This window comes from Cervus elaphus, chromosome 12, assembly GCF_910594005.1.
Source record: "Cervus elaphus chromosome 12, mCerEla1.1, whole genome shotgun sequence".
NCBI classification, from domain to species: Eukaryota; Metazoa; Chordata; class Mammalia; order Artiodactyla; family Cervidae; genus Cervus; species Cervus elaphus.
In genome coordinates this window covers 97,747,437-97,759,502 of record NC_057826.1, presented here as the reverse complement: position 1 = coordinate 97,759,502, position 12,066 = coordinate 97,747,437, and the positions used below count along the sequence as shown (strand labels likewise).

The following is a 12,066-nucleotide window of genomic DNA, read 5'->3' as shown; positions in this document are numbered from 1 at the left end:
GCCACTACTCTGTCTCCACCTATAAGATGGGGATACAAGTACTTTTCTTACAAGGTTGTCAAAATGTTAACATGAAAAAATAATATGCAGAACATCTAGTACATTGCTTGGCACATAGTAGGTGTGCAGGTCATGTAAAATACCATTGGTTTCATTTTTCTTTTTTTCAAATTACAAATTAAAGTTTTTCATACCCTTAAGGTACTGGACCCAGCATCAGGAAACTTTAATGATTCCCTAACTCATTTACAATAGGATCTTGAATACATCACTAGGCCTTTCAGAGACTGAAATACCCCATCTGTAAATAGGGACTCATAATCCAAGCTCCACACTTTTTTTTCCCCCCTAAGTCTTCACTAATCTGAGTCTACTCTCCAAATTACCCCCCTAGCCTACATGAAATTCCCAACACTTCCCTTAAGTCCATATTTTATAATTTGGGAAATGATTTCACATTCGTCAGCTCCTAACAAGCCCTATCAACTAATTCATCTGCCCAGTACCCTGATGTGAGGAAAAGTCAAACTTCTGTTCTACTTGAACCTTTTCAGTTGAACTACTTAAATGACGTAATTAATCCAGACATGTGGTAAGGTCAATAAAAGCAAGCTGCAGATGTTAAAGGGGCTTGCCAGGTGGTATAGCAGCAAAGAATCCACCTGCCAGTGCAGGAGATGCAAGAGACGTGAGTTTGATCCCTGGGTCAGGAAGATCCCCTAGAGGAGAAAATGGCAACCCACTCCAGTATTCTTGCCCGGAAAATTCCATGGGCAGAGGAGCCTGGCTGGCTACAGTCCATGGGGTTGCAAAGAATCGGACACAACTGAATGAGTGAGCACACACACAGTTGTTAAATCTCAAAGTAAATTCTAAGATTTTTTTGTTAATGGTCCATGTGTTACATCTCCTAAATTGCGTCTCTGCAAATCCCAAAGTAGATAGGATGTTGCTGGGTATAGAGGGGATGCATCCAGCAAATTACCACTAAGTGGCGGCCGGGCAGGGGTGGGGGGCAGCGATGTGGTGAGAGGAAGCAGAATATAGAACCCCCTTGCCCACCAGAGATTTGTTTTAAAGTACGGAAGTAAAATGGGCAGATATGAGCTCAAAAGTGTGTGTGTGTGTGTGTGTTTCAATATGGGAGAAATAAAATCATGTATTTGACCAGGAATGATTCTGTGGAAAGGGAAGCTTTGATGGTGCAAGGAAGAGAGCACAAAATTGCTGGGACCATGTTCCTGAAAAGGTGGGAAGGGATGGGCTTCAGTGGAGCATGGCCATTCCCCCACAGCAATAGCAGAGGAGACAGGGCCAGCACAGATGCAGACAGGCTGGGAGATGTTGTGAGAAGGCATACGTGTTCTCACCTGAAGACTTCAGTTTTCTCAGTGAAATAAGAAGGGTCATCAGCTGAGAGTGAGAAAGGGGGAAGAGAAAATATGGAGCAGTTATCCAGGCAAGTGAAAGAATAATACTTAGTAGGATTCTGGGGGGTGTCAGTGGTTCCTAATAATGACTTTAAAGTGAGCCCATCTATGGTCGTGTAATTTGAGTCTGCAGTTACAGTTAGCCTCTCAGGTGCTAGCATGGAGAAGGCGGAGAGTTGACAGGTGTGTGTTTGTTTTTTTCCAGTGGATATATGGAGGGAAGATTGTGCAGGGGAATTGAGGACAATTGTGAGTGAACAAAGATAATGAATCATGAGCAAAGTGAGGACGTGCATCGGAACAGGGAGGAAAGACTATGCAAAGGTAGTAGGAACTGAGTTGTATCCTGGTGGAGTCAGAATATGTGAGGGAGTGAGCTGGGAAAAAAGAAGTTGGGTAGTCAAGTGTATGAATCTTGAAATTGAAGTTTTGCATTCCTGTTCAGACAGTATTCTTGAAGAGTGGCTTGGTTCAAATCTAAAATAAAAGGAAGTTCAGTTCCTTGGGTCTGTTATTCTGTATTTTGGGGCAAGTTGTTTAATCAGTTTCCTCATTTGCCAGAGGGTAATTTTTGTAGTTTCTAATTCATAATTAAAGGGGCTAAATAAGTGAACATGTAAAGTCTTCAGTAATGCCTGGCACATGGTAAGCATTTAGTAGGTGTTAGCTGTCACTGTTGTTAGTTCTCTAAGCCTCAGTTGGTGCCGGGGTCCGTGGGAAGGAACTGAGGAATTGTTTCTGGGGCCAGTGACACTTCTTGAGTAGTCAGATGGTGCAATAGAATCCACTTTTGTTGAAAAATAAGGCCCAGTTACGAACTGGCCCATCCCGCTCCCCATCCCCTCATGATGGCTTAATGACAAGTCCTGGTTTCTGTCCCTGCTATGAATAGCTCTGTAATGGTGGTTTTACCTGAGGTTCCAAGGCTGTGATTGATACCAAGCAGCAAATTAAAATCAATCCTGTGAATGTTGCTTAGAGGGCCTGAGATGTGTCTGTATAGGGACATTGGGAAATGGGCATGGAAAAAGCCAAATAGCCATTGTTGCAGCCCTGGATTTCTGACAATGTATATGCAAATTATGTCAAGTCCTGGAACGCCCCAGGAATGACTTGCAGTGTCATTGTTTCAGATCTTTTTGGCGCCATTGTCACTTACAGATTGCTAACTCTTCATACTCCCTTAGATCAAGAAGTTATTTTGTTATATTGATACAGACTGTGTGCTTTAAAGCCTTTTTTTGGATCTACAGGAAACATTATTAAATACCATTGTGGTATTCTTAAATTCTCCAAAGAAGAGTCAGTATTATACTCAGTGTGAAATAAGATGTAGCAAAGTTCTTCTTACTCCATGCTGTCCATGCATTATCTAAAATGTTTTAGTCTTTATTTTATTAGAACTCTAGGAGACTCCAAAAGAACAGTTGTCAAATGAAAGGTTGGATCCTGAATTTAATATATATCTTTTGAAGGTTAGGATATTGATTTACTGGACAGTGTTAGAGTTTTAAAATACAATTCAGAGACTGTTACCTAGGAAATTGATGAAATTGAGACATGATCAGCCAAGGTGGGTGAAAAGATGCTCTGGCATTTAGCCAAGACTGTGAGAGTAGTAAGGAGCTTGAGCCCATCTGTCATTTCTCTTTGGGTTGCATGAATGCTGTTATTAAGATCGACAGGACTGAAGAGGTAAGACCCTCTGACTATTGGACTCTTGCACTCTGGCAAAGACTCATTGCCAAGGAGGGCTTTTCATCTTAACCCCTCAGTGACTGGATATTGGGATTATACAGAGGAGCCTGGCGGGCTCCAGTCCATGGGGTCACAAAGAGTCGGACGTGACTGGCCGACTGAGCACAGCGCAGCACATTGGGATTGTGGTCTGTTAATGTGCTCTTGTGTTAGGAAGCCCACTGTAGAAATCAGGGTGAGAGAGCACGGTCTGTTTTGGTTAATTGTCACTTCATCTTCCTCCTGAATAGGATCCAGTCCAGCTTAGGAAGATATACAGAACTATAGGATATGTTTGAAATAAGTGAGCAAGAGGAGGTGGGGGAAGGGAAGGGGGAGAGTGAGTGATGGATTTTCTTAGAGAATGAGCTGCTTACATGTTGAGAGAGGATGAGAGAGATGGGGCAGACTCTCCTCCTGACTGTCTGGGCAGCAAGTACAGTTCAGGAAAGCTGTTTGGTAGCCCAGCATTGCAGTGGACCCTGTTCGGCCTTCATTCCTCTATTTTCCCCCACTCAGCACAGACAGAAGGACTGAATGGGCCATTTTTTTTTTCTTTCTGGATGTCCTTTAGAAACACTTTTCTTTTTTCTTTCTTTAAAAAATGTTTATTTATTTATTTGCCTGTGCTGGGTCTTAGTTGTGGTATGCAGGATCTAGCTCCCTGACCAGGGATTGAACCTAGGGACCCTGTGTTGGGAACATGCAGTCTTGGCCACTGCACCACCAGGTAAGTCTCAGGAACATTGTTTTTTTAACTGCATCGTTATAAGCTATCAGATGGCACTGACTTCAGTAAGTCCTCAGTTGTAAAGGACTTGGAGTATCTTGTTCTGTGTTATCACTTAAAGATAGACCCATCAGCTTTAAGAGCAGTTGAGCTGTTAGATAGCACTTCTGTAAAAACTTAGGGCTCTGTCTCCATTTCTGTATTTTGGGAAAGTTTTTTATTTGTGAGCACACTGTCCAAAGATTTTCTCTTCAGTGATGCCTCGCTGTCCTTAACCTTGAAGAGCTCCTTTTCTTTTTGCATTTGTCTTACATGTATTCATCTTACACAGATGAGTCTCACCACGTTACACCGTATCAGTGATTCTGTCTCTGTGTCTGCTGGGCTGTGCGTGTCTCATGGTTAGGGAAAGCTCTCAGTCATTCGTGTTTCACTACAATCCTCAGGGCAAGATTTGACATGACATATAGAGAATATATGTAGTGGGCATTCCATAAATGGTGAGTGAATGAATGTTATCCCAGTTTTAGAGCCTACATCCATTCTGGATATAGGTGAATATTCGAATGTAGACCCTAAAGCTGAAACTGGAATGCTGTGTTATTAGCAAATTCTGTGCCCTTTTTTCTCGCTGGTTATGGAGCAGCTGCCTGCTGTGTTTCATGGTGATCACGCATGTGCTACATTTGATCTCTTGTTGATAATGTGTGATGACAAGGGCCATCATAGTATGGCTGCTTTTGTCCCAAGGTCATTTCTTTACCTTGGTTGAGTGTAAGTGGGTTTTACACTTTAAGATGCTAGCTTATGGAAACTGGTGGCTCATGTTTATTATGCATGTTCTGGGGCATTTATCACCGTCTGACTTCTGTAATCCCAGGTTCTCTTTGGATCAAATGCCACATGTATCCGTATGGATGTATACCGAGCAAATTTAATGGCAGTGGGCAGCCTTTGGCTGAGTCTTGACTCTTCCCTTTTTTGCTGCAAAATTGTAATTTCTAAGTCCTCTTAGACCATTTTGCTTTTTCACTTCACAAGGAAAGATTTATTTTAAAAGTGTACAGATTACCATTAATTTGGAAATTTTTAATAGGTTAACCAGTCTTTCCTATTACATTTAGCTTAAAGTTTCCTTCCTGTTTTCTTTCTGTGGCTTTTTAATGCCTGAAAGTCATTCTGGAGGGAAGAACAAACAAAGAAACAAAGATTTGGTTTGAGGAGTTATGTTTGTGAAGTTTGTTTTTAGGGGATGATGTTGTTAGAAGGACAGATTAAGAGACTCTCTTGCAATTTCTTTTTACTAGTTTTGAGATGAGATTAGACGGAATAGTAAGACCACAGGCCTCTGCCCTCCCTCCTTTTTGCCCGAAGCACTTAGTACAGTGTCAGTTCAGTCACTCAGTCGTGTCCCTGTCCATCTAGTCGGTGATGCCATCCAACCATCTCGTCCTCTGTTGTCCCCTTCTCCTCCTGCCTTCAATCTTTCCCAGCATCAGGGTCTTTTCCAATGAGTCAATTCTTCGAATCAGGTGGCCAAAGTATTGGAATTTCAGCTTCAGCATCAGTCCTTCCAATGAATATTCAGGACTGATTTCCTTTAGGATGGACTGGTTGGATCTCCTTGCAGTCCAAGGGCCTCTCAAGCGTCTTCTCCAACACAACAGTTCAAAAGCATCAATTCTTTGGTGCTCAGCTTTCTTTGTAGTCTAACTCTCACATCCGTACATGGCTACTGGAAAAACCATACCTTTGACTAGACAGATCTTTGTTGGCAAAGTAATGCCTCTGCTTGTTAATATGCTGTCTAGGTGGGTCATAACTTTTCTTTCAAGGAGCAAGAGTCTTTTAATTTCATGGCTGCAGTGTGTTTGGAGCCCCAAAAAATACAGTCTGTCACTGTTTCCCATCTTTTTGCCATGAAGTGATGGGACCAAATGCCATGATCTTAGTTTTCTGAATGTTGAGTTTTAATCCAACTTTTTCACTCTCTAATTTCACTTTCATCAAGAGGCTCTTTAGTTCTTCTTCACTTTCTGCCATAAGGGTGGTGTTATCTGCATATCTGAGGTTATTGCTGTCTCTCCTGACAATCTTGATTCTAGCTTGTGCTTCATCCAGTCCATCATTTCCCATAATGTACTCTGCATATAAGTTAAATAAGTAGGGTGACGTACTTCTTTCCCGGTTTGGAACCAGTCTGTTGTTCCATGTGCAGTTCTAACTGTTGATTCTTGACCTGCATACACATTTCTCAGGAGGCAGGTAAGATGGTTGGGTATTCCCATCTGTTGAAGAATTTTGCACAGTTTGTTGTGGTCCATAGTCAAAAGCTTTGGCATAGTCAATAAAGCAGAAGTAGATGTTTTTCTGGAACTCTCTTGCTTTTTCGATGATTCAATGAATGTTGGACAGCCCTTTGTCACAGAAGTGTAAGGCCTAAAATTAAGGCCTAGTATTATATGTGCCTTGACATCTGGAGAAAACTGGGAAAGCTTCTCATGGCTCAACTCCTAAGTCTCCTTCCAAAAGTGCTCCTGTGAGTAGGGTCTCCTTGCCAAATAACCCTCCAGGACCCCAGCCAGCTGATACCCTATTTTTTGTCCTGTGAAACCTGGAGCAAAGAAACCTCTACAGACCTTGGGGAGAATAAATGGGTGGTGGTGTAAGTTGTTTGTGATAACTTGTTATGGCAGCAATAGAAACCTGATGCAGGTGTTTATGGTTGTGTGTGTTTTCCTCTGTTTTATCTTATTTGTAAAAATCCAGGGAGAGTCAAACCTTTTTGTTTAACATGATTGGCAAGAAACAATCTACCCACCTAATGTTTCCATTTTGTAGGAAGCAGCTTTATCTAGGGGAGAAGGTCTACTCTGTGTCCAACACATAGCTGAGCATTTGGATTGATTTTTACTCTATTTGAATGAATCAGTGTTTCCCTGGGAACCATTTATTTTTTAACACCAAAGCCACATCTTTAGTCATTGTGGACTCCAAAAGCGGTTCACTGATTATGACCTCTTACTCAAATACCTCTTACTTACTCAAAAGTAAGTTTTTCTAGACCTTTAAAAATTAAGACATGATAAGAGTGGGATGATGAACATGTGTTATAAGTTGCTACCCATTTATATTGATGTCTATGTGTGTTTGTCGCTAGCTCGTGTCCGACTCTCTGCGACCCTGTGGACTATAGCCCTCCAGGCTCCTCTGTCTGTGGGATTCTCTAGGCAAGAATACTGGAGTGGGTTGCCATTCCCTTCTCCACAGGATCTTCGTGACCCAGGGATTGAACCTGGGTTTCCTGCATTGTAGGCAGACGCTTTACCATCTGAGCCACCAGGGAAGCCCTTTATATTGATGGCTAGCATATATATTTGTCAAATATATAAGATGAGGCAGAAGGCTTCTTTTTCTTTCAGTGATTTTATTTCACAAAGGTAATGGGTAATCAAGTTTATTTATATTGATTACCTTTTGAAAAAGTAGGAAAATTTGAAACAGCTTTGTGAGTGGCAAATAGTGAGGATTATGTATACATGAATAGAGTTAAGTATTGTGATAAAATCTGTAATAAAATGATTATGATACTCATTTAGGATGAATGATTTTTATTATATGTAAATAGGAATAAAAGGTAAGGGGATTATATAAAATAATAACTATTTATAATTACTGGTACTGTTACATAGCAGAGTGAGCATTTCTGCCCTTGTGGAGGGGCAGGAAAAGGGGTGCTGGGCAAAGAGGTTCTCTGAGGCTTCTTTTGTGGTTTGTTATTCCTGACCGAGGGTAATCAAGAGAGAGTGAATGTTTTCACTGGACAAACACAAGAGTGCTAGGAATAAAGTGGTTCAGGTTGGACCAGCTCCTACCTCCATGCTGTGAGAGTTGCCCCTTCTTCATCCAGGAACATGATAAAATGCAAACTGTGGAAATTGGTTAGCTTGGCCCTTGGAACCACCAACATTTGGCAAGAAGAGTGGGGTAAAGGTTCCACCTTGCTCACTGCCCTGACTTAACAGGCGCTGGAATCCCTTTGACTGTGTCCCTCTGTGGGAACTCTGGGTGCTTCTGCCGCTTTGTACTTGGCTTGTTGCTCCTCTGCTCTTCCTCCAAATGAGGCAGGTTTGTTTCTTTTTCTTTCAGTGATTTTATTTCACAAAGGTGAGATTTAAAGGAAGGCCTCTCGACAGGGCCCCAAATTCTCCCGTCACTGTCTAAAATTCTGTCCTCCAAAGATTAATTTGAATTAATAAGCAAGTATCTTAGACTGGCTAATGATACTTACTAAGAATGACCTTCACACCTTAATGATAATCATCACTAGCATGTGCTGCATGCTTAGTGTGAGCCAGGGGCTATTATAAAGACTTTGCATGACGTATTTGATGTAATCCTTCCAGCAAGCCTGTGAAGAAGGTTCAGAAAGAGATGTCCAGTGCTTGCATGTGTGCTAAGTCTCTTCAGTCATGTCCGACTCTTTGTGATTCTATGGATTGTAGCCCACTAGTCTCCTCTGTCCATGGAACTCTCCAGGCAAGAATACTGAAGTTGGTAGCCATGCTCTCCTCCAGGGAATCTTCCCAACCCAGGGATCCGACCCATGTCTCCTGAATTGGCAGGCAGGTTCTTTACCACTGGGCTTCCCTGATAGCTCAGTTGGTAAAGAATCTGCCTGCAGTGCAGGAGACCCCAGATCGATTCCTGGGTCGGGAAGATCCTCTGGAGAAACGATAGGCTACCCACTCCAGTACTCACACTTCCCTTAGTGGCTCAGCTGGTAAAGAATCCACCTGCAATGTGGGAGACCTGGGCTGGGAAGATTCCCTGGAGAAGGGAAAGGCTACTTACTCCAGTGTTCTGGCCTGGAGAATTCCATGGACTGTGTAGTCCACGGAGTCATAAAGGGTCAGACATGACTGAGTGACTCTCACAATTCTTTACCACTAGTGCCACCTGGGAAGCCCCAAGATGTCCAGTAACTGGTTGTAAGTTATACGTTGCTGAATGAAGGGAGAGAGGATGGAATCCAAATGGGTCTGCTCTGGGACTTGTATGTACCCTCACCCATTGAACTGCGCCTCCTCTCCAGGATACTTAATGAGAATTTGATTAGATTGCTTTCTTCCCTACTCCTGGCAGAGATACTTGTCAGGGATGGGACTGGAAATGAACAGAGATTTTAGGGAGAGACATGTCTCTAGTGGAGTTGCAGTGGGGATGCTGGAAAGAGATTTGGGCGGCATTCTCTGCAGCCAAAAACAGTAAGAAACTCACTCATTATCATCTTGATGTTACAGATCTTATAACCAACACAAGAATTCAACTAAGAACCCAGAATGTACTGTTTCTCTTCTCTGCTTCTCTCCAAACACTGACATTTCTCTTTTAATGTTCTAGCAGCAGAAAATTCTTATGTATGTTTGTGTGTATATATCATAAATCAAATGTTTTACTTATTATTTAAAAGTAATTTAAAAAATAACATTTTGCAAATATTCTTGAAGAGAAGGCCAATGAAATACAACTAATTTCTGCAATTACTCTTTTTTTCCTCACACCAGTATTGGCTGGATCCTGCAAAAACCCTGTCTGAACACAAAGAACTGATCAACAGTAGGTATTTGATTTTAATTTTGTTGAAATTTGAAAATGATGTAATGTCCATGATTAGATGAGTGCAGAAATGGCTTTAAGACCACAGGTGTGAATATTAGCACCTCAGTGCTAGAATATGGAAATGGGTGTTTATACATTGCTTGGTCTCTGCAGACTCTGATTAGGTTTGTGTGGATAGGGATTCTGAGGAGATGTGAGTATTGAATTTGGCTTTTGGGGGCACCTGACCTGGACTTCTGTCTGTGACTTTTCCATTGTTTTTGAAATTTCACCTTCAGACAGAAAAAGCAGAGAGGCAATGATTTGAAAAGCAAGTGGGCATTGGATATATTAAAGTGCTTGAGTTTCTTGTGTTAAAGAGTGGTATTGCCCTTCACATTATTTACTGGCTCAATAATTAAGGAGTGCCCTCATAACCTGAAAGATTGCTATGAGTTCAGAAAGGATCCATCTATTTTGGTTTTGACTTTATCAATATGAATCCTACTAATTGACTCAGAAATCTAATTAATGTTATATTCATTAACATTAATTTTCATGACTCAAATTTTTATTTATGAATGTACACATGCCCACACACTTGCAGCCCTTAAGTATGTAGAAGAGTAGTTATTTTAAAATCATATTTATTATTAAAATTATTAGTAAAATGTATAACATAAGATGTACCAAGTTAACCATTTTGGAGTGTACAGTTCAGCAGCGCTAAATACACTCGCATTGGTTTGCAGCCATCACCACTAACCATCTCTGAAACTTTTTTGTCTTCCCAAACTGAAACCATATCATTAAACTATTTTGCTGAATTATTGCTGATAAGACCTAGAGGATTCTTCTGGCCTTTCTTACTCCATTCTGAGTCTGTACTTTTCCTGTGTGTTGACTCATTCCTTGGGGTAAAATGGGTCACATGGTGCCCTATGGACCCCACGGGCAGGAACAGAGCTGTGCCTCCGGAAGGAATTGGGAAATAAGAACTGCAAAATTGTCAGGAACTCAGCACGTACCATTTCTCTGAACATCAGCATCATTTTTGTTTCTCTCTGTGGTCTAGCTCTTTTTGCCCCTCCGTGTCTGTGGTGGAAAGCTCCACAGTTTCCAAGTTATAGCTCTAGCCACAAGCAGAGGTGAACTGGCTGTCTCTGAATTGCAACTCCAAACTCTTGGGAGGGTGTTTGGCCAGTCTGCATTAGTAGCTAACTTCAGTTCACTCAGCTGTGTCTAGGCTTTTCCAAGGTCAGTACAAACACAGCTGGTAGGGGGCCAGCATTCTGGATGAGAATGGGCAACAGGTTTCAGAGATGGGGCTGGTGGCCTATGAGATGACAAAGCACCCTCAAAATATATACCTTAGACATCAAGTTCTGCCTCCTCAGCCTACTCAAGAGTAAGTCCTAATCAGAAAGGGTTTGCGACCTGCCATGGATGAGAAGCTGCTCGGTGTTGGAGGGATGACCAAAGCCCTGACCTTCTGACTTTTCATTCCACATGCTTCCTGAGTGAGCAAACTGCCTACTGAAGGCTGAGAGGAAGCAGGAGGTCCATGTGATTAGATGTGAATGCAGATAACTTCCATGAGGTAGCCTGGTATGAATGGTAGATGATCCAGTTTAACAAGCCTTATCCCTCAGGATCTAGAAATCTGCACTTTTCCAAAAGATTCAGGTAGAATAATAAATACAACAAATTCTTGTCCATTTCAACCACTTACTTAAAAGATACTAGTTTAAAAATTGGAAAAATTTTAGTATTTTAAGGCAGATTTCTATGCAAATGTGGAGAAAAATGTAAATTATTTGATTTAAGGTATATTATTCAAGTGTTCCTTTAAGAGCATTTGAAGTATCTATTTCTTTCCATGGTATGAAATATTGTGTTTTTAATAACTATAATCTGTAATGCAGTTTAACTTTCTCATCCTAAATGAATGTCATCCTGTCAGAAACTTGATGTACAGGGAGAATAAAACACTGGTACTACAATTGACTGGAGGAGGGAACGGCGCCCACTCCAGGGCGACGGAGCCTGGTGGGCCGCCATCCATGGGGTCGCACAGAGTCAGACACGACTGAGCGACTTAGCATGTGTGCATTCATTGGAGGAGGAAACGGCACCCGCTCCGGGGTTCCTGCCTGGGGAGCTCAAGGACAGAGGAGCCTGGTGGGCTGCCGTCATCCATGGGGTCGCACAGAGTCGGACACAACTGAAGCGACTTAGCAGCAGCTGTATACAATTGAATAACACATAATTTTTTATTTTTAAAGATAGTTTGATAATTAATGAAGGAGAATGCCTCTCACATCTCCAGCAGATAAGTCAGAAGTAATATCTGTAAAAATGACAGAATATTTGCTAGTTACCAGAATTCTTATTGGTAGGTTTTGATTTAGATATCCTGAGCTAAAGGGAGGCTGTTATCATTAAAGGCCTTCACAGAAGGTAGATTAGAGGTAGATAGAAGCCAGTTTTTGGCTTCTATTTTGCTAGAGTAAAACATTATTAACCTACTTTACGTAAATGATTTCTTAAAGATAGACCTGGAAAGAC

The 12,066-nt window shown here is 41.6% G+C and overlaps 1 protein-coding gene across 4 annotated transcripts in view; it reads left to right on the top strand.

Moving 5' to 3' along the window:
- The window catches only part of EPB41L4A (erythrocyte membrane protein band 4.1 like 4A), a 267,439-nt gene that overhangs the window by 131,335 nt on the left and 124,038 nt on the right, over positions 1-12,066 (top strand). For all 4 annotated transcript variants that reach the window (XM_043920178.1, XM_043920176.1, XM_043920177.1 and 1 more), the window contains exon 3: positions 9,465-9,516. In XM_043920178.1, coding sequence (XP_043776113.1) covers positions 9,465-9,516 — 52 coding nt within the window. The remainder of the gene's footprint in view (positions 1-9,464; positions 9,517-12,066) is intronic.